Consider the following 23,003-nt stretch of genomic DNA (forward strand, 5'->3'; position numbering starts at 1 on the left):
TCCTATTTTTCTCCTTATCAGCCTCTGTCTGAAAATTCATCACCAAATCTGAGGCTCATGTCCTCACCCTAGTTACCACTAAAAGTAAGTCAATAAACTATTATTAAATTACGTTTATTAATATATGCACAGCATATTGTGTTTAAAGAGACAAGGAAGCATATAACTCATTTCAGAATTATTTCCTTTTCTTAAAATTGGTGACATTTGAAAAATAAATTAAAAACTGAAATTTATTATTAATTTGCTCTGTTGCTTGGCACAGTGCTAGGTATGAAATGGGAGAAGCAGCAAAGACGGTATGTTATGGAATTAGCTGGCTAGTAGAAGAAAGAGATAGATTCAAAACTAGAGCAAGATCAACTGTACTTAAATAGAGAATTTAAAAGGATAGAAGCTGTCAGCGGAAAGGTCAAATAATAATTATAGGTTTCAGTTATTGGGAAATTTCAGTAACTTAAGGGACTTCCCCAAAGTTAAGATAACATCTTTCCCTGTTAGAATTAATGAAGTGTCCACACAAGGAATCACAGAATGTGTCAAAGCCTTATCTTCTATTTTAATTTGTTTGTAAAGCTACATTTTTATTGAAAGCCATAAACTGTTCAGTGACATCATTTCTGGGAAATTATCCTTAGGATATTTTTCTAAAGACATAAAAGGATACATGTAAAAAATGTTCACCATATTTTTTCATAACTTAAAAAAAAAAGAAACAACTTAAATATAGAAGGATGGTTAAATATATTGTGGTTTACCACCTTAAAATTGAAATAAAAAGACTAGTATAAGGTATAATAAGGAAAAATGTTTCTGACATGTTAACTTTTAAAAGCAGATATCAAAACTAAAGGGATACTGTAATTGTCCCTACATTATACACGGGTGGGTGAGGTGCAGGGAGATAAGCAGAAAATGTGGAAATAAAAACAGTTGTTAAGATGATAGAAAAATATGGGGTTTTTTTACTTAACCTATTTTAAAATTTCATTTCGTGTTGTTTTAATAATATTTCAGTGATAAAGACACACATTTTCAAAGCCCCATTCAAATGTACCTTGTCTTTGTACCTCTGAGCCCTGAGAAAGAGGCAGAGCCATGAGAAGCAGTCTAATACCACAGATATGGTGGTTTTTAAGGAATCCTCAGATGAAAAGAGAAATACCAGGTGGTAAGGAACAGGCCTGTCGCCTTCTCAGGAGAAAAGGTCTAAACAGAGACAGAGCGATGGTCAGTTGAGAAGAGAAATGATTCCCCTCCACTCGTGTGAAAAAGGAATCCATGAGGACTCCCGCGCTGGGGAGCCGCACGTGTCCCCGCCCCTGCCAAGTCACAGCGAAGAGAGAGGCGATGTTCTAAAGAGCAGAATTAAAACACTTCCTGGGAAATAACTTCAAAACCAAATAAGGAAGGGAGTGAGAAAACAATTTGACAGCTAACAGGGTGGCTTTTAACCCCCAGAAAGAGACAAAGAAAAGACCCAGGCCCGTAGGGGGAAAGCAGTAAAAAACGAAGGTTCGATACTAACAAGGTACCTTTACTTCTTGATTTTTTTTTGTTGTTGTTGTTGCTTTGTTCTAAATTGTGTATCATTTATTTGTTGGGCTGCTCCTACAAAACAAAGCTTATAAATTTCAAAATTCTGCCAACGATACAGGGAATGGTAATGCTATAGCAAATGTCAAATTATCTAAAAGGGCGTAGATAAGAGTTCTGTCCCCACTCCCCCAAGCCAGGATCCAATCAAGAACCCCACATCACTTTCATTGTTATCTCTGTCATAGTTCATTTATCTTAGGAGAGCCCCTCACTCCCTTCCCCTATACTCTACTCCCTGCTCTTTTCCTCCCATCCCATTGATCTTCTAAAGAGACTAGACCAATGTCCCACTGATTTATCTGATTATTTCCTTATGGGCTCCGTTAACTTGTTCCACTATCCCCTGGCAAACTTTGAATAAGGGCCAGGTATTAAAACTATTGTTATATTATATATAATGCATTATAGGAATTATTAATTTTTTAGGTGTGATAAGAAAAGTTCCTAATTTTTCAAAGATGCATGCTTAAGAATTTAGGAGTAAGGAGTGTGGCATTATCTATAATTTGCTTTGAAACTGTTCAGCAAAGATGAATAAATGAATGCATGAAAAAAAACAGAAGGATGAATAAGTGGAATAAATATGGCAAAATTTTGACAACTATTGGATCTGGCTTGGGGCGCAATCGAAGTTAATGCATTACTCTTTATAATTTTCTGTATGGTTAACATTTTTCCTAAGACAATGTTTAAAAACTATTACATACAACGCTCTTACAGAATCTAACCATAGGCACAGGTGGAACAAATGCACAAAACAGAATGAGGCTCGTAGCACTCAGTCCCCACCCCACGTCCACCATCTCATCCTCCTCAGGCAGATGGCGCCTATCTTGTCACCTGACCCCACAGTTCCTTACCTCAATCAGAGCCCCCTTTTCCCTGTCCTCAGATCGTTTAGCACTGTCCAATTCATCGTGCATTTCTGAGAGCTGGTCCTGGAGATCCCTGATCTCAGTCTGGTGCTGTTCCCGTTCCATCTTCACCTGGAACAGCCTGCCATGAAAAGAAGTCCGTCAGAAAGATTCTCCTGGGCTCTGTATATTGTCATTCAGTCTGAAGTCAGACTTTTAGATGGTAAGCAGAGTCACCTAAGCCCCAAGGAGCCTTTCGCGTTTTCTGCTCCCACCCAGTACTGTAGACCAAAAGAGTCAGCAAATTATGTCCTATGGGCCAATCTGGCCCACTGCCTATTTTTGTAAATAAAGTTTTATTGGAATACAGCCATGCTTATTCATTTATGTATTGCTAACAGTCATTTGCACAAAACAATGGCAGAATTGAGTGGTTCCAAAAAAGACCATATGGCCCATAAACCATAAAGTATTTACTATCTGACAAAAAGTTTGCCAACCACTGCTATAAATCACATTCACAACTATTCTACCTTTTTATTTTGTAAAGTCTTTACTACACCCTAAATTTTCTGATTTTTTTTCTTACCAACTTCTTTTCTAAAATTAACCTCTAAGAATGTTTTAAATGCAAAAACTACACTATCAAAATTGCAAAGACAATTAAATGCTTTTATTATAAAATGTCCTATTTTTCTTGAATTTCTCTCTAGAATTCACTCCTGCTTAAACCTTTATTTAAAGTTTCCATCATGTAATAGCACTGCACCTTTTCAGACCTTAGTTTCAGATCTTTTTGTCACAGATTTTAATACAACCCAATGACAGGGCCATCTTGGGCTTGACATTCCATCTCTGCAGACTCAATAGAAGTTTAAGCACTGATCACAGAGATACCCTTTAAGGTGTACAAAGATTTTCAAAACTATTAACCTTTCTGCTTACCAGTCTACACATGTCATCAGTTTTGCAATCTTACAAGGATAAGAGGGAGGAAAGGAAGAGTCAGAAGCTGCTATAAATATTTGGAAGGCTGGGTAGTACCAAATGGACAAAAAGGATCTGGCTACATCTGATGCCAGAACCCAGGAAGGACACAGGCTCTTGGCTCAAAACTTACTCCTCCAGGTGTTTCCGGAGCTCTCCTTCACTTTCTTCCAGTCGCTGCTGCAGCATGGAGTTCTCTTCCACCTTACTGTCACGTTGGCTCTGGAGCTTTTCTAAGTTTGCTTTCATTCTCTCTCTCTCTTCTTTGATGTTCTGTTGATTCTAATATGAATGCATGTGATTTTAAAGTACCTCCACTGTACGTTCATGTAATCCTACAGAAGTCCACTTCTAAACTCTGAGGAACTCCACATCTTTGCACTTGTATTATTAATTATTAATCAAACTACATAATTGAGGCATAGGAATTTGTAACCAGAAAGAGTATTAAATATTTAATGAGTTTTAATACTTCTAAAAGAGAAACACAAACATAGCTGTACCTCATTCTGCTATTTCTATTACTTAGCTCAGATATTTTATATGCATTTAGTTTCCTACTGGACTGCCTAAATCCAATAGCATTTCTTTTAGTCAGCCAAAGCAAATAGTCTCTATATGCTTTGGTTACTTTTAAAAAAAACTTCTTTGGACAGCAGGAGCCAAATATACAGGGCTTTACTTCTGTAATGAGGGGAATATTTCTTTGGGGGGAAAAAATTGGCTTTCACTTCATTTGGGCATCCCAATGTACTTAAAAGATTCTTTATCAATCAACACAGAGGTGAAAAAAATAACACAAAGGAAAAAGATACCTTGACTTCTAGTTGAAGCTGTCTCTGAAGTTCAGCTACTTCTGTGGTCAACTTGTTTTTCTGTTCCAACAGATCTTTGACTTCAGATGAAGAATTAGAAGCCTATAATTAATTGCAAAGATGTCCATGTAAGTGTTCCAGGTGCTTTATTTTAATTCTCTGTACCCCAAAATATAATCAGAGCAGTAACACTAAAATCTTAAGACCCAATTCCAGTGCAAATCTCTACAGAGAAAGGGCACAAGGAAACCTTCTGGGGTGATGGGAGAGTCCTGTATCCTGATCTGGGTGATATTTGCATGGACGCACACCTATGTTAAAAAGTCAATGAACTATACAGTTAAGATTTGTACAATTTACTGTATGTAAGTTTACTGTATGTACCTCCCTCCCCTAAATACAGCCAACCCCAATAAAATAATGTAAAAAGATACAAATAAATATTTAAGATTCATCTATTACGTGAAGTGATATCCAAAACCCATATCTCTGTGTTCCCAAGGCCCTTTGTATATACATCTATTACAGAATTTTCATTACATTGGGAATTATTGCTCTATAACCACCAATGAGATTTTTATCCCTCTAAGCATATGCCTGATGCAAGTAGTAAATAAATATATAGCGGCTAAATTGGCTTTCTTCTTTTAGATGTTACATTTCCATAATGGTGAGAAATACAATGAAAAGGGATATGATTAAAGACAGTCTATTAGAAAATAACATCTCTGATTGAGTATGAATGTTAATGGCTCTCATTTTTTTCCTTTCATGGATATAATAATAGGATGATGTTCTCAAAAGAATTTGGCTAAAATCCTACAGCAAAGTCATTAGAAAACTACAAATAGGAAAGGGGAAGAGGTAAAAGCAGGAATCAAAGCTAGAAAAGGCAGCATCCTGGTGCTCCCTAGGCGCTTAAGTCCAGGTGTGCGACATGATGATAAACCTGGAATGAGGTACTTCCTCACCTGCTCCTGTGAAGTCAACCAGAACTCACAGTCAACAAAAACACAGGACTTCCAATTTGCAGACAAAATGAGAACAATCCGTGTTAGAAATCTAAATCCAACCCCTAAGGGAAATTGTACACTGTTCTTTCCCAAACAAAAACTCTGCCTGCTTTGCTGTTTTCCAATATGGTCTTCGTCCATATGGAAGAGGGTTCTTACATTCTCTCACAGGAAATCACTTCAATGACATGAAAAAGAGAAAACTCCAAAGCCTTTGTCAGCAAATAATCAGATTCTGAAAATAAGACGGACAAAGGGGGAGTAGGAAAATGGGCAATTAAGCAGTCACGGCACTGTGATCGGAGCCAGAAGTCTACGAGCTTTAGTTCATTCTCTCATCATCTCTCATTTGATTCAGCAGTGCTTCTTAACTGATGTCCCTTCCTCTAATCTTACCTCTCTCAAAAAGCTATAAAAGGAATGAATTTTTAGGACTACGACACTACTCATTCCTATTTAAGTCCATCAATGGTAGCCCATCACCTTCAGCCTGAAATGGAAATTTCTTACGTGATTTCTGAAACCCTTCCTATCTGGCACTTTGTCCCCACATGCTCTCTGCTCTGTCTACCTAAAATTACCTCCCTCCCCTAAATACAGCCAACACATGTCTCTATACATTTTTATATTTGTCTGTTTCATTCCCTCTACCTACAGTGAGTGCCCTGCCTTCCCTTCTCCCAGAGAATTCTATGCCCTTTTGAGACACCATTAGTGCTACTGACTCCATGGGGGCTACGCTGACTTGCTCAGTTTGGACGGGATGCCCCTAGTCTGTGACCCACAAGGACAGTCTTAACATTAAGACCAAAGGATATGTTCTCCCTAAGAATATGCAGGTAAATGAAAAGCAAGAGTCGGTGCGGCCAATTGGCTCAGTTGGCTAGAGCGCAGTGATCATAACACCCAGGTCGCCGGTTCGATCCCCACATGGGCCAGTGAGCTGCACCCCCCACAACTAGATTGAAAACAACGACTTGACTTGGAGATGAGCTGCACCCTCCACAACTAGATTGAAAAAAAACAACAATGACTTGACCTGGAGCTGATGGGTCCTGGAGAAACACACTGTTCCCCAAAATTCCCCAATAAAAATTTTAAAAAAGAAAAGAAAAGAGTCACCTTGATAATTTGGATTTAAGAGTTTTAGCCAAAAATCCTAAACTAATTTTAAGAACTATGTAGAACTCCTGAAGCAAAGTGTATAATCTAAAGATTCCCTAGGAACTATATACATATACTATGTTTCCCTGAAAATAAGACATAGCTGGACAATCAGCTCTAATGTGTCTTTTGGAGCAAAAATTAATATAAGACCCCGTCTTATATTATGCTAGATAAGACCGGGTCCTTTATTATAGTAAAATAAGACTGGGTCTTATATTAATTTTTGCTCCAAAAGACACATTAGAGCTGATAGTCTGGCTAGGTCTTATTTTTGGGGAAACACGGTATATAATACACACATAGTGTGTGTGTGTCATATATATATATATATATATACGTATACTATACACATGTATAGTTCTATTTGATGCCAGAGTTGCAGTCATGCGTTAGCTGAGTACTAGGGGAATACTGAGTAGTAGAAAAAAGATAGTTGATATCTAAAAATACCCTCTATATATGTTTCTACAGTTGAAAAGAAACTCTAAACAAACTTCCTGTTACCTGCCTCTGGGTATCTTCTCGTTCCTGCCTGTGCAGAATTCCCTTGGGAGGAGAAAGGGAAGATGAACAAGCAAGAAATGGGACCCAATTCACGGTGGTTTAGGACTGAGGAACAAGTCCTTTTTAGTCAACCCCTTGCTGCTTGCTTTCAGGGCACAAGGAATGCCGGGAATATAGTAGATGTTCATCAACTATGAGATGACTCCTTTTTTAATAAAAAAATCTCAAGTCTCAACTCAAATTCAGTGCAATCAATTAAATAGGCAATTTTTTAAAAAAGAATTTGGCACCACTCCACTCCTTCCTTCCCCTTCCTTTCATGCTGTTCGGCTTCACCTATCTCTACTTCGTATTCTCTTGTTCTTATTCTCTTATTTCTTATTCTCTGAAGTTCCAGAGCTTGGGTCCAAGCCAGTTCACACTTACCTTCTGAATTTGCCTATGATAATGATAAAGTTCTCTAGCTATTACTTTGCTTCATTCTTCCTATTCTTATTTTTCCCCTTCTAAATTTCACCACCTATTTGTTTCATCCTGTTATATTTTAAATTTTTTAAATAAAATATCTTAAAACCTCTCTGGAAAAAAAAAAGGCAGGGCTACACATAAATGATATTTAAAACACAATCTTCCATCTTAGGTACAGCTCACTACTCAGGAAACTTCCCACTTGCTGTTATAACCAAATGTACAGACTGAAGAAACGGTAATTTGCCACATTCCATGTTAAATGTCTTCTGCAAGATACAAAACTTTGACTTACTTGATTACTTCCTTGCATGCTCCCTGCTGCTCGAGACTTTAAAGTCTGGATTTTCTCAAAGACCAGGTTAACTTTTCTTTTAGTAGCATCATCATTATCGGTGCTTCTGAACAAGCAGCAAAAGAAAAGAACAATGAGGGGCACAACCATTGGTCTCAAAATATTTTATGTGCTATGACACACAAACAACAAGCCCTTTAAGAAGATAAATTACAAGAGGCGAATTAATTAAGGCCACATATAAAACCAGTATGAAAAGAGCAGGATGGATGGTGTATTTTTCATCAAATAAATTATTCTATATTACCACTCATTTTGGGACAGGAGGTCGCATTTACAAACATGTGAAAGAGACATAACCACATTCTAAATAAGCTTGCAGAAAACATCCACTGAAAATTTAGTAATTTGTTTGAGTCAAATGAATTATATTCATTCCAACAAGGAATTTCTCCTGTGTGTGAGACATTTTACTTTTAAATCTTACACTAAGAATGATCCACAGTGATCTTAACTTGGTTAGCCTGTGTTTAAAAAAATAAATCTCCCAAGCCAAGATTGTCAACACAGCAGCCCTTTGTCTAGACTTTCATAGGTAATGATCATGATCGGATAAAGTCTTACTAACCTCCACCACACCTTCTATCACACATACCTGGCAATTAGGAAAACATTTTAAATTATGTTTCCTTAAATAGGCACCTCCCACTAAAGTCTGTCTCACCACTCTCTTAATAAATCAGGAGCCAAAAAAAAAAAGTAAATAAAAGAATTTAGAGAATTTCAAAAATCAAAAGTTCTTCTACTTTAACTTTAATATGGCAAAATCCTTCACAGAGACACTAATAATAACTAGATCTTAACTAGAAGAATCTCTTTGGTTACTCTTTTTTGTTTTCCCAAAAGAACCCGTATCTTATATTTTGAACCTGACTATTTTGTCAGCCCTCTGTTACTAACAAATAATTGTAAGGCACAATACAAACACATGAAGTGTTTTGATACCAATCAGTATTTGCCAAATGACTTTCAGTCATGTCAGGCTGTAAAGCTTTCTTTTTAATCATATCTGATGAGAGAACTGAAACAGAAACTTCAAATTCCTGACCTAGAATTCCAGTGCAATTAGTATCTAAGTAAGGACTGAAAACCAGATTACTCAAACCCAACCTCCAAGATAAGTATGTGGAAAACGCTGCTTTTAAATGACTCATACGTGCTTTAAAAATAATGGAAGCAGGGGCTCCTGGCCAATGTCAACCCTGGGGAGGAAAGGAAGTATTTTTATTTGTAACTTCCTAATAAGGGATGATAGAGTACTATTGTGTGCATGGAAGAACTCACGGTGATGGCAGACTTAATTCAAAACTGAGTAACAGACATTCTTCCTATCTTTGAATTTGTTCTTAAAAACAGTAGTCATTTAAAAATACATTCATTTTTAATTTTTAAAGTATAATGTCCTCCCCTACATACCCCTCCCCTGAGCTTCACTCCCCACCATCCGAAATTTAAATGCTGCTGTGAAAACTGCAGCCATTGCATCTTAACCCTGAATGGCTCACATAGGGCGGGAGGGAGGGCAAAACGCAAGGTCTCAGAAAAGGAAATGAAGAGCCCCACCAGAAATGACAATACGTTGCTCCTTTAAGGAAAATCACTAACCCTTCTTTGAGGTAATTGTAAAGTATCTGCTTGGCTGTCTCCTCGTTGGTTTGTTGAGTGAGCTCTTGCTGGCCTTTTAACAGATCCGGTGTGGCCTGGAACACAATGTCTGTTATTAGATCACAGGATGGTGTTTCCAGGAGGAAGGCAAAACCCTGAAGCAGAAGCTTCCAAACACATTCCTATTTTCCAAAAAACAGGGTTCCTCAGGTAAGGATTCCGCTCACCTCTGGCTCTACCACTTAAGGCGTAGCTCTGTAACCTTGGGCAAGATACTTAACTTTTCCTTACCTCAATGTTGTCACCTATAAATTGAGGTTAACACGACCTACCTTCACAGGGTTAGTGCCATCCTATATAATATATAACAAAGAGTGCCTGACATTTACGAACCTTTTTATCATTATCATTAATTTTTTTTATTGTGACTACCAAAATACTAAATGGACCAGTTAAGTAAATTCTATCACTGTAGGATTAATCTAAATGAAAATTAACCTAATTGCTCAGGCCAGAAATTAACCCAGTCACTCAAGTTCATGAGGAAAATTAATAAATCTACACAAACTTAAGCCTGGTACCTCTGTGTGGAAGCAAATTCCACATACTTTCAGATTTCACATCTATAGAAACAAAAAAGCCAAACTTCTCTCTAGTGTTTGACACGTTACTTTACAGAAAAGACCCCAGTGGGAATCTAGCTGTACTTGAGTTAACTTAGAAAACCGTACAATTGGCAGTAGGACCTATCTGTAGGGAAAAACTGAAAAAAATTGGACGTGCAATTACCCATTCCAGACGGAGGATATGTATTTCTATAGACTCCCACAACATGAGGCTGCAGGATTTAGGACATTTAGAGGGGGGTAACTCACATAAGGATTACCTGAGTATTTGACGTGGAAGTAAATGTCTTCACAGAAATCTTCTTGGCACCAGAGTCAGGAGAAGTTGCCAGCGCCCGGTTCTGTAACATCAGCGTGGCAGTGGCTGTTTTGATTTCCTCCTCCTTTTTATTCTGTGCTGGGAGGGAGGACGCACGCGTGTTCATACTTTCCTGACCACCTTTACTTTCTGGCCCTTTACCATCTTTGCTGTGCTGGGGAGGCCTGGGGTGGGCTCCCGGCAGCCTGGCGGAGGCCCGGCCGGCACTCTGTTTCCCACCGTGCTCCTGGGCCGCCGGCCTCTGCGGACACACCTGCGACGGGCGCAGGAGGTGCTCGGTGGACTTGCCCAAGTTCCTGCTAAATTCATTTAGGTACTCCGAGTTCCCTTGGAGACCAAAAGGAAAGGCACTATCCACGCTTCTGGACCTCTTCCTGTCTTCTGGATTGATTCTGTTTCGCTTCCCAGATCTTCCTCTCCTTTGCAGCCCAGGCTTTTGGTCAAATTTTTCAATTAACTGATCCACGCCAGGAATGGATCCCGTATCAATATCCCGCCCAGTACCTGGCAAAAAGGGGATATACCTTCTGTTTTCATGACGATTCACATTGTCTGCATGGATGGCACATTCTTGATCATCAAGTAAAAATCTGTACAAGGAATTGGCCGAAGTGGGCGTCGTGGATGAGGAGGACGACCTCCGAGACCGAGCTCCGTCCAGCACAGCACCAGCTGAATCTTGTCGCCGGAAGGGAAGCACGTCCGGCCTGGTTTTCTTGGTTTCAGGGTGGGTGTGCGGGTTGTGTGCTGCTAGGAGCCTCCCACTAGGAGAAAGGGCCTCCTCTGCCAGCCCCTCCTTGGCACAGCTCTGAACATTCACACACACGGAGGTCTGCTTCTTGGGGTCATCTATGACCACTGAGCTGCATAAGCGTATGGCTGTCACATTGCATTTGGCCAGGTCTCCCACAGGAGAGCTGGTAGGCTGAGAACTACTAGACTTGGGAAAGCAAGTCCAAACCTTTTTGTTGTTGGTACTTTCTTCTGTTAAGGTTTTTAGCCAATTACTCTCAGGAGGCTGGTGATTTTGTAAGTTCAACTCATTCTTTTCAGGGTCATAGGGCTTCAAAAGCTCTGGATGCCTCTGAGAGTTCAGCAGGTGGGATGGCTTCATTGGCCCCTCTTTGCACTCTAGAACTCCATTCTTGCCCTCAAAGAGAGAGGGGTGCTTCAGGTTTCTGGCTGAGCTGGGTTGAGCATATGGGTTTTCCGGAAGCTGCAGTTCTTCTGAACTGTTCTCCTCCTCTAGCACTGCCCCGTTGTTGGGATGCACAGGCAGGTTATTCATCATTGGAGCCGGAAATGATGGCCCATTTTCAGAAAAAGATGTGCCTGGCAGACAGCGCTCTGAGTTATTCAGGACTATGTAGGGGTGGCCATCAATTCCTTGTACCCGAATACTGACACCATAGGAGCCTGCTTTAGAGTGCTGGGAGTTCCTTGATTTTTTGGTTTCATCACTTCCGAGTCTCAGATGGACGCCGTATTCCTGCTGCACGTGTTGATATTCACCGAAATACAGCTCCATGGCTCACTGCTCCAGCTGCCAGGGAAACACAGGGTAAGAAGAGGACATTAAGTTAGAATTACATCGTTTAAATGCAGATTATGTGGGGAAATTTCAAAGTTCAAAGAAAACAAAACACTTTCACCAGCAAGAAAACTTCAGAACCAAATGCCCACCCAGACAGGCCTTTCTGGATGCCCCTGGGCCCACATGACCACAGTCTTTGTCAACACTGGGCCTGAACCCTGGCCTTAGGGTGGACAACTGGTGTAATGACCTGATGCCTTTGGCATAACTTCATGATTCGGTTTCTCGCTGACAGGTTGTTCTGGTTGCTTCGTTTTTCCCTTAATTGGTTTCCTCACACTTGATGCTATTTATTTTTAACCAACAGGGATGTTCCAGTTACCAGCATTTGAGAACAAGGTACTTTTCCATGAAATTAAGAGCTTTGGTGTTCTGATGGCTCACCATTTTTCTTTCTTTCTATGCTGTTAATTTACCTGCCCAAACAACCCTTTCAAACCTTTTTAACGTACAACCCTGCTCTGAAATCTTTTATCACTATTTATTTGGATATACTGTTGACAATATTTTTACTTTAAGGAATGAGTTCTTTGTGAGAGTGACTGTGAGAATAAGTGATTAAAAATAATTTCCAATCATTTTTCCGTACCAAAAAAGATCAAGTAACACTTGAAAAACTCCAACCGCAAAGGAGATGCAGGAAGACTGGTAACAAGTGGTCAAAGATGATAGCGGTCTCAATTCTATAGCTGTTAGGGGCCTTTGAGAGTGTTCCTATTCTGGAGTCAATCTGGTAGCATATTTTCCAAGAAAAGCATCTATTTGATCCCATTTTCAAATGTATTTGCACAAAGTTTTACAAAGAATAAATTATTTCATCTCCTCTACATCTATTTCTCATTGTCTATTTTTATTTATTTGTGCTATTTCTTGATTACACAGGTAAAATATATGCCTATATTTTAATTATTGTTCCCCTAAAGAACTAGATATATTTTTTTAATTTCCTAATTTATTGCGTTCTAGTTTGAGCACTATTTTCTTCTGTTTTCCTTTATTTTGTTATTTTCTTGATTTGCATGCTTCATTTGTTTATTTTCATTCTTTAATTATATTCCATAAATTGTGATATGTGACTGTGTTCGTTAGGAATTTTGTTGGTTCCTCCTAACAAAACAGACCCAAAACAGCAACTTAAGAAGAGTTGGGATTTTCCTTTTTCCCCAGAGATAGGAAGTTCAGGGCTGGAATGGATCCCAGGATATTTTTGAGGAACACCTCCTTCATCTTTCCACTTATCTACATTTAGTATGCATTAGATACCTTAGGATTATAAGGTGGCTGATCCAGCATAACATATGCCAAAGGCTCATTAGGCCAACTGAGTCAACCTTCTTTTTAAGGAGCTTTCCTAGAAGTTCCACCCACCAATAATCCCTTGCGTCTTATCGGTGAGAACTTAATCATGTGACACACACACATCCTACCACCCCACCACTACCACCACCCTCTCAAAAGTGGGGCTGGGTAACAGGGTCTGTGACACTCTCAGCAAAATCAGTGTTCCATTAGTAAAAAGAGCAAGACAATGATGGACATTGGGAAGACAGCCAATTGTTTCCAACACAGTAATGTTTCTATTATTATTTTCTAGATGGTTTCAATTTGTGGTTTTGATTTCTTCTTTGACCCAAGAGTTGTTTTTGAGGAAGTTTTTTCATATCCAGCATGTTTGTTGCTGTGTTGTTTTGGCTTGGTGGGGCTTTATTTCTATATTGTTAATTTCTACTTGCATTGTAGTCAGAAAATGAAGTCTATTATTTCTTCCTTTTTAAATGTATTGAAGTTTCCTTTGTGGGCAAACATATGGATAATTTTTGTCAGTGTTTAATGGGTGCTAGGTGTAGTGTCTTTTTTAAGGCATGGCATCAAAATAGAGAGGGTGCCAAAAAAATGTATACACATTTTAAAAAAGGAAAACTATATTAAAATTGTAATACTCAATATAAAGTGATAACAAAAGATGAATACAAGTCACATTTGACTTCTGCAATTACAAGAGATACTCAAAGTGGTTACCATCAGCGTCCAGACACTTCTGATTCCAGCAAACTATTGCTTGAGCAACGCTAACCAAAGTGTCTACCTGCGTACATTTTTTTGGCACCCCCGGTATATCCATTAATATAACTTTACCAATTATTTAATTCAGCTATAGCACATCCTTACTTATTTTGTCTTCCTGATTTGTCTTGGGTATTCTGGGATACGTTTGTCTACTATTACAAGAATGATGCTGTCAGTTTTTCTTGATGATTATCCTTTTAAATGTAAAACATGTTAGATGCCATCACCTCCCATTTTACAAATAGGAACAACTTGGAGAGGTATATTCATCTGCAAAATTCATCATTATCTCACCAATTCCAATTATTTCATTGGGTCTACTTTCATTTTCTTCAGTTACATTAACATTTTTAAATAATAATTTTATTGTTAATCAAAGTAAAATGAAATATAATGAAAACCTGTACTCTCCAGCTTCCTTTCCCCTATCCTGATCACATTCCCCAGAAGAAACCAACTGCAAATTGTAGCTACATTTCCCCGAAAATAAGACCTAGCCCGACAATCAGCTCTAATGCATCTTTTGGAGCAAAAATTAATTTAAGACCCAGCATTATATTATATTATATTATATTATATTATATTGTATTGTATTGTTTTATTTTATATTATATTATATTATATTATATTATATTATATTATATTATATTATATTATATTATATTAAGACTTGGTCTTATATTATAGTAAAATGAGACCGGGTCTTATATTAATTTTTGCTGCAAAAGACACATTAGAGCCTATTGTCCGGCTAGGTCTTATTTTCAGGGAAACACAGTACTTACCTCCATGTTGCTAAGTAATATGCCTAGCTACAATTTAACCTGCCAGTTTTACACATGATAGATGACACAGCGTATAAGGAACTTCTCATTTTGCTAGCTTCCCAACGATAAAATCAAGAGCCAACTATTTATATTATTATGACCATATATAAATATTATTCACCAAAGAGCCAAACTGTAGACTCTGGTCATCTTTCCTTTCTTATAAAAGTTTAACTTTTCTAGAGTTAATAATTGATTGCTATTTTTACTTGTCTTGTTTTCTACATACCTATCCTTGAATCCTTTCATCAGCTAGATCTCAACTATTAGATGCTTACCAGTATTAATTTCCAGATGATCAAAATACCAAATAACTTGGTGATTTTTTTCCCCGTTGACCTCCCTCCTGCAGCCTTCCATCTTCCTGCCCTGGTTAGGGTATGGATGCTCTCTTCCCAAGTTTCCTGTCTTCTTCTTTCTTAGTTTACCCTATTGGTCTAATGGAGCACATTTCCAATAGCTTTTTAAAAAAAGATCCTGGGAATAAATTTTTTGAGTCCCTGTATTCTGAAAAATGTCTTTATCCTATGCTTACTTTTTATTGATAGTCTAACTGGATTTAAAATCTAAGTTAGAAATCATTTTCTTTCAGATTTTTTAAAGTATTTACTGCATTATCTTCTAGCTTCCAGGAATGCTATTAAGAATTCTGGTGCTATTATTATATCCTTTCCTCTGTGTGTGCCCTGATTATTTTTTTTCTGAAAGTTTTTGGGACCTTTTCTTTGTCCCTGGTAACCTGAAATTTCACAGTGACATACCCAAGTAAGGGTTTTATAAAATTGGTCACTTTTATAAAACACAGGCACTTAATATATTCGTTCAATCTGAAAATTCATGTCTTCAATCTGAAAATTCATGTTAGTTCTATGAAATACTCTTGTGTTATTTCTATGACCATGTTCAGAGGACCATTTTTTTTAATTTTTGCATCTAATATGTTAGTAATGTTGACTCTTTTAGACCAAATTTCAACTTTTCGCATTTCTTTTCTCATCTGCTTTTCAACTCCACCTTTTTTTGTTCTACTTTGAAGAAATACATCTTCAACTTTTTTTTAATTCAAGTATTTAATTTATTTCCATTATCTCTTCCTTGTTCTCTAATTGTTTCTCTTTCATAAGTGCTATTCTCATTTTAGACATGAAATAGCTTCTCTCTCTGAGATGACTGTAACTTAAAAAAAAAAAAAAATACATTTTCTCTGCTGCCTAAAACATCTCCATTTCCTGCAAGGTTTCCCTTTTCTGGTTTGTTGTGGTCCACGTCTTTTGTGTTGAGTCTTTTCTAATATGACTCGGATTCTTCACTGGCTGATCCTACTGAAGAGCAATGTACTAAAAGCATGTTGGAGGCATGATCCATGTGGAGAGGAGTTATCTGCTAGCAAGCTTCAAGTAATGTGAAGAAAAGGTGCCAAGCGTTCCACTGAGGTACCCGTACATTTCAGTATCTGGGGGCATATTTTTCTACAGCTGTTTGATTTCTCAAGAAGAGAAACCTCCAGTCCCTTGTTGGGGCTAGAGCTGGCCTGTTATGGGACAGGGCAGGCGACAAGCATAGAGGTCCCAACTCTCGTTCTATCCCTGTTTTCAGTCACCCACACCCCCTTCCCACGTCATTCCAGTTCTGTTTCTCCAGAGAACAGGCCTCCACCTGCTATTGGTGTGGGGAGAGGGCAGGGGCCAGTGGGGGCCCTGATAACCAGGATACAGAGGAGACCCTGGAGGTCTAACTGCTCTAGTTCTCATGGCTCTGAAATGATTCCCTGGATGTTGGCCCCTCACTCTGCCATCTTACAGTAACTGGTACCTTCCATTTCTGAGCCAGTTCTGCAGGCAAATCACCTCATTTCTATACTGCCAGCACTTTAGATTGAGGCATCTATGACTCCACGAATTCAATTATCGGCCCTCCATTTGCTTCGGAGCTCTCCTCTGCTAAGTCTCCACTGCCCTTCTTTGTCTTGGTAGGTTTGGTTTTTAGTCCTTTACTATCTTCTGAGTGGGATTTTGAAAAGGAGAGCCCTAGCATCTAGCTTGAGGAGGCTAATAACACTTGTGAAATGCTTTAGTACTAGAACCAGAACAGCTAACGTGCTTTAGAGTGATGAAACAGTGCACGAAGGCCAAGACCGGAGGGCTCAGATGTCCTGATCCCTTGTTTCTGAGCCACGTTGGCATGTTATACTCTGGATCTCTGCAAGTGTTTGTACTCATTAAAGTTTATTTAAAAATATTTTTTTAACAGAAGAGCTTCTGTACAAACAAATTTATTCACTGTGATTTTCTTTAATGATATTTACTAAATGAGGTCATTTTACTCACCAATAATCACTTATTATTATGCTGGCTCTGACTTTGCTATGAAAATATTACTTCTACTACTTATTAATAAAATTATTTTCTAGGGATTTATAGTCATTTTCATCAGTTGCTGCTACTACAGTTAACACTAATTACATTTCAATCTTTGAATAAGACCACATTGGTTTACTGCAATCTTAGCCTCCTGTTGGCAAATTAATCCGCATATTTGAATTTCATGAAATTTCTACAATTTACATTTCCTTGACAACAACCCTCAATCCAACATTTTCATGGCATGACATTTTTCAGCTGGGCACTGGTGTCCTAAGCAAATATGGATTTCCATCCCAATCACACTGTAAACACTGAGTTAATGAATGAATTTGAGGACACCTGTTCTCCGTTTTCAGACACGGTCACGTCACTATCCTAATGCACTCCATAAGCACACGTGCTCAGCCAGGGACTAAGCCCAACCGAGGGCTTACAGAATTTGGCAGTACACGCTGACCAATTGCCAGAATGTAACACTGTGGCATTTGGCAAATCAAAGCAGTGTTTTGAAGTGGAAATAATGCTTTTGGAAAAGACCACTAAATGATGATAATTGCTTTCGTTTGTGAGATCAATGAGTGTGTTTGTAAGAACAAAGTGCTTAACACTTGAAAGAACTATGAACATATGCCAGATAGAAACATTTCCTCTCTGGGCCATCACACATTATCAGCTGATTACGAAGATTAGCCAAAATGTTGGGCTACACGTCTACGCTGATTCTCAGTGGCACCTCCAAAACCTGGAAGCATATTCACCAGCCATTCCAGAGGCCCTCATGGCTACTGTGGAAATGCAGCCAAGCAATTGGCTATGGCTTGCCCTCCCTCCTGAGGACAACAGTGCCACCAGCCACGCCAGGCTAGCCCAAGCACCTGCATGGTAGCTGGCAAGGTGGAGGGATTCCATGCATGTTGGCTTAGGATGAACAGTTGTATTTTATCATACAAGTTATTTAAAAGAGTACCTAAAGCAGAAGTGAGGGGTAATGCGCCTCACTGCAGGCTTGAGCTTACTTCCAGGAAATGAGAAGGGAGCTACAAACCAAAAGTAACTTCCCCTGGGTGGGATTCAGTAGCTGTCTCCTTCAGAAGGAAGCCACTGCTGGACTGATGATACACACAAGTAAACACGTCTAAAGAGGGGACAAAACATTCTCCTAAAGGATTTGCCTGTAGACTGGCGAGAAGAATTTTATGTGGAAATATCCACATTAGAACCTCAAACTAGATAAAAGTGAAAAATCAGAGTGTGGAAAACTCAAAGTTAGCAAAATGCATACTGGTGTTTCAAAGTATTCCCAAACAAGACAGAAAGAGGCAGCCTTACCTAAACTAAGTTTTATTTTCTTTCTTTCTTCCTTCCTTTCTTTCTTTCTTTCTTTTTCTTTGTTTCTGTCTACCTACCTATCCATCCATTCTGTAGTGCAAACACTAGAAACTGCTCAAAATTTTAAGAGGTTCAAAGGAAATGTTTTCACACACAGTCAGCCTTCAGAAATCCCTGGAAAAACAATTTCAAAAACAAATTTTTAGGTTGGCACATGAGAGCAGACTTGCTGTCTACTTTACAGAGTCCAGTATGCTTTGAATCTCTTTAAATGAGCATGACAACCAAAACTTTTCTATTTTGGAAGAAAAATAAATACATTTTCAATACTGAGTGCTGCAGCTTTCCCCTAAACCCACCTCATATAAAAAGGAGGGTGGCAAAGAGAAAAGAAAGGCCTGTAGGACGCTTCCTTCTATCCCAGGTTTGGAGACCTTGGAGAATCAACCAGGGCTGTGAAGAGCGGGGGTTACTGGGACAAACTAATCTGATCACTCAGACTGTAGTGTGGGCGCTAGGCTGGCTTCACTGGGACCCTCCACCTCACCTTTGCAAGGGCACTCCCTTCTGTCCCTTTGATGGTCTCGTCACATCACTCCTTGTTCCACTTTTGTTGGCTTTGATCCCACTCCTCTTTCCTTACCTGGTTAGAATATGTATTACCACTTAATTTATGGTGTTCTTACATTCCCAGCTTTAATTTTAAAATTCAGTGATTGATATTTTATATTCTACATGGTCTCTGAAAAAAACACAGAATTCATGTCCACGAAATGTTTAAGAAATGTTATTGATCCTTGCTCACTTCTTGACCCTGAAATGATTTCTAAAAGTTCTCCTACTAGTGCAGAGCTAAGATACAGAAGTGTGCAATTCTGAAAGCAAGTAATGGCGCAAAACAGCCAGGTCCCGGGGTGAGAAACAGGTCTGACATTTGGCTCAGGTCAAATCCGGCTCTACGCGAGTTCTTTAACTTTGCAGAGTGTTTTCCTATCTCAAAAGTCAGACTATTAATGATGACTTCAAAAGGTGCTTGGGAAAATTAAATCATATATTGTCTGCTAAATGAAATGACAGGAAATAACTGAAAAAAGTTCACTGTGGCATTTATGACCACAAGAAAGCTGACTTTGATCATAAAATGTTTTAGAATGCTTCTGAGGCAGAGGCGAACAACTCCACTGTTTAACCAAACAGTATTAACCACCAACAGCCTGAAATCGTTTATTGGCTAGTTAAGGAACCAGAGGGATGAGATTCTAAAGTACAGTGCTATGTCCATAGTGGAAATTTAATAAATAGTTGTTGTCTTTGTGTTGCCAGGTACACAGAAAAGCTCTTAACCAGAGATAACAGAACCATGACATTTGTGCAATAGTTTCTTATATGGGGTCATTTGCCAATCAATAAGTGTAGACACAAAATAAAACCTGCTTTCCATCCCTGACATATATTATGATACTCACCTAAACCTACCTACTCAGAAGCCAAAATGGCCAAGAAATAAACTGCCTCCTAAAACTCAGCGGAGTCTCCTCAGATTTCTGTTTTGTCACTCATTAACTGATAGTCAACTCTGAGCACTGAAAAGCTCTTCAAAGTCATTGCATACCTTATGCTCACGTTCACGTAATTGACTTTACTACAGTTCCAAGAGGAAGGGAACATCTTCACAGGTACCCGGCAAGAGAAGCTTCTATCCTTGTACTGTTTTTATGTCCCTTGCTTTCAATGTTTCCCCCCAGTAAAAAAAACGATCTCTCTTCAGCTACAAAAATCCTATTCTTTCTTCCAGGCTCACGTGTTCCAACAGTTTCTGACTTCCCTGGCATTCCAGCACCCTGTCAGCTCTATACAGCTCAAAATAAGCTCTCCAGTTCTGTCCCACCAACCACATTTTAAGTTTTTTCCACTGAATCTGCATCAGACACACACGTCTTCCCTCCACGGTGCCAGGCAAGTGCAGGGTGCTTTCTTTCTAACATCTGGTCTGGTCAGATCCTCGCAGCCCCCCAGCCTGAGGGATCCTATCTGCTCCTCTTCAGAGATGTGTAAGCTCTGAGCAGTGCTCATTCCCCCAAGCTCTCTCACCAGGCTCAGGACAGCGGCAGGATTTAGACCCAGACCTCTGTCCCTGAGAGCTGAGCTCTTTCCTCAGCAGGGACCACTTTTTCATTGTTCTGCCTCCAACCGTATCTGGTACAGTTATCCTGACATGGTCATTGGGACGGCTGTAGACCAAAATGTGTCACTGTGTCCCACTGAACTGGCAATGCCAGCAAGGCAGTGTCTTATCTGTCAGATCTCAGCAGACGTGTCACTCCTCAGGGAAGCCTTCCTCCTTGCCATGTTCTGGCACCCAGAAGTGTCCTGCACATAGCAGGCAATGGATGAATGAATGAATGAACGAATGAACGAACAATGTATGATGCACACAGCTCTCAGAATCCCCTTTTAAAATTTGAACAATTAAAAAAAAGTCAAGTGTTTTCTAACAAATCTAGCCCATCCCTCAGGAGCGTGCCCACCAACTCCAGCTGGAAAATGTATCACTGTTTAAAACACTAAAACGTGATGGTCAGCATCACTGTGGCTTTTCTTCCCACCTCCAGCAGTCACGTTCACAAGATGTGTGTGTTCCAAAAGTAGAAAATAGTCCTGAGGTTATCAAGCATCTCCTCAGGGGAGTAAAGGGACACTGTGGAATTCCAGCAATGCCAGCTGTAGACTCTCAGCACCTCCTCAAAGAGGATTTCTGCAGAGTGAACTCCAAAGCTAAACATTCTCCTCTGGAATATGTTACACCTTCTGCAAAGCGTCTCTTGTTGGCCACAGAGTACAAGATGAAACCAGAGAAACCTGTACGTCTTTGTTCTGAGCAGGGAAGACTGAGGGAGTGGGGCATCATGAGCAACCTTGGCTAAATGACTACAAAACCCAGAGCCACCTGGCAGGGTCCATGACTGGTGCCTTCCCATCTCCCTGCGGGCATCAAGTCACAAACAACCAAGTCTCATAAATGTATCCATCAGCTCTTTGCATGGGACCCAGAAAGACTATGCTATAAATGAAAGGCCCCTGGAACTGTCCATAGAAACCTACTAAAATCATAAAGTGTTTAACTGTTGAAAATGAGAAAAAGATAACGCTGTGAAGTTGCCCAAAATATTAAAAAATTAAATTAAAATAAACCTAAAATAGAAGCCTAGCAGATTCCCACCTGTAAATTCAGGTTATCTGTTGTTGAAGACAGTTATTACCCCCAAAGTTGGATGACATCAGGGACTTCACTGCCCGGTTCAATCTTCCTCCCCAGAATTCTTCTGGGTAGGCAGCAGGGGAAGGGGGACTATCCCAGACCCCCAACGCATGCCAAACGTGCTGCATCTTGCTCTTGCCAGGTAGTCAGGTAATTGAAGGACAGGCTGTTCTTTTCAATAATTCAAGCATTTCTGAGGTCCTTAGGTCCCTCTCTCCTTTACTAAAGCATTGCCATCCCATCCTCATCTTCACATCTGCTCTTTGTCTTCTGTCCCAGTCTCCCTGGCTTCACAGTTCCGCATAGCTGGGCTCATTAGAAGGACAGCCTCAAATTATATTTGGAATTTGCTGTGGTCTGAATGTTTGAGTCACCCCTAAAATTCATGTTAAAATGCTAACCCCCAAAGATGATGGTAGGAGATGGGGCCTTTGGGAGACGTTTAGGCCATGAGGGTGGAGCCCTCATGAACAGGATTAGGGCCCATAAGAGACACCAGAGAGCTCCCCCGTCCCTTCCGTCACGTGAGGGCTATGAACCAGAAGGAGGGCCTCACCAGAATGCCACACGCTGGTACCTTGATCTTGGACTTCCGGCCTCCAGAACTGTGAAAAATAAATTTATGTTGTTTACAAGCCACCTAGTCTGTGGTATTTTGTTAGAAAAGCAGCCCAAAGAGACTAAGATAGAAGTAAATAGGATATAAACAAACACATATATTCACATGAACTGTATATGTGGGATGACTATTCACATCTCCTTTCAAAACAAGAACTTGTCTCCCTCCTGGGCCCCACTTCCCAAGTGCAAAACCCTTTCCTCTCTAGTTCTAAGAGCCAGAGGATGGCAAAAGGGCCTGGGCAAAAGGTAGACCGGGAGCTTCTGTCTGCATACCTTCCTCTCACGCAGGCCCTCGCATTTGGGTAAAGGCCCTCAACTCCATTATCTTTATTTTATATTTAAATATCTTTATTTTATACAGATGTCCCCAGTAAGAAAGTTTCACAATTCATGATGTTTTTCAATCATCAGAAATTGAATCAGTAATCAAAAAAAGAACTTTCAGTTATGTAAATGAATAAAAGTATTATATATTTTAGCCTTTTGGGGTTTGTCAGTATATTCTTTTGTATGCATATGAATAGGGAGATCTTTATATTTCAGTCTCTTGAAAGCATGTTAAAATTTAATAGCCCAGTCAGAGCCTATATCATCCTTATTTTGTTGAAAATAGCTTTCCACGAGCTATTGA

General features: G+C 39.4%; 1 protein-coding gene across 4 annotated transcripts in view; it reads right to left on the reverse strand.

The window, feature by feature from the left end:
* CGNL1 (cingulin like 1) overlaps positions 1-23,003 on the reverse strand; it is a 142,352-nt gene that overhangs the window by 77,905 nt on the left and 41,444 nt on the right. For all 4 annotated transcript variants that reach the window (XM_033108213.1, XM_033108212.1, XM_033108209.1 and 1 more), the window contains exons 2-7: positions 10,254-11,855; positions 9,368-9,462; positions 7,703-7,808; positions 4,256-4,357; positions 3,574-3,722; positions 2,460-2,595 (exon numbers count right to left, since the gene is read on the reverse strand). In XM_033108213.1, the coding sequence (XP_032964104.1) occupies positions 2,460-2,595; positions 3,574-3,722; positions 4,256-4,357; positions 7,703-7,808; positions 9,368-9,462; positions 10,254-11,840 (2,175 nt within the window). In that variant the 5' untranslated portion in view covers positions 11,841-11,855. The remainder of the gene's footprint in view (positions 1-2,459; positions 2,596-3,573; positions 3,723-4,255; positions 4,358-7,702; positions 7,809-9,367; positions 9,463-10,253; positions 11,856-23,003) is intronic.

Source organism: Rhinolophus ferrumequinum, chromosome 6 (assembly GCF_004115265.2).
Source record: "Rhinolophus ferrumequinum isolate MPI-CBG mRhiFer1 chromosome 6, mRhiFer1_v1.p, whole genome shotgun sequence".
Lineage (NCBI taxonomy): Eukaryota > Metazoa > Chordata > Mammalia > Chiroptera > Rhinolophidae > Rhinolophus > Rhinolophus ferrumequinum.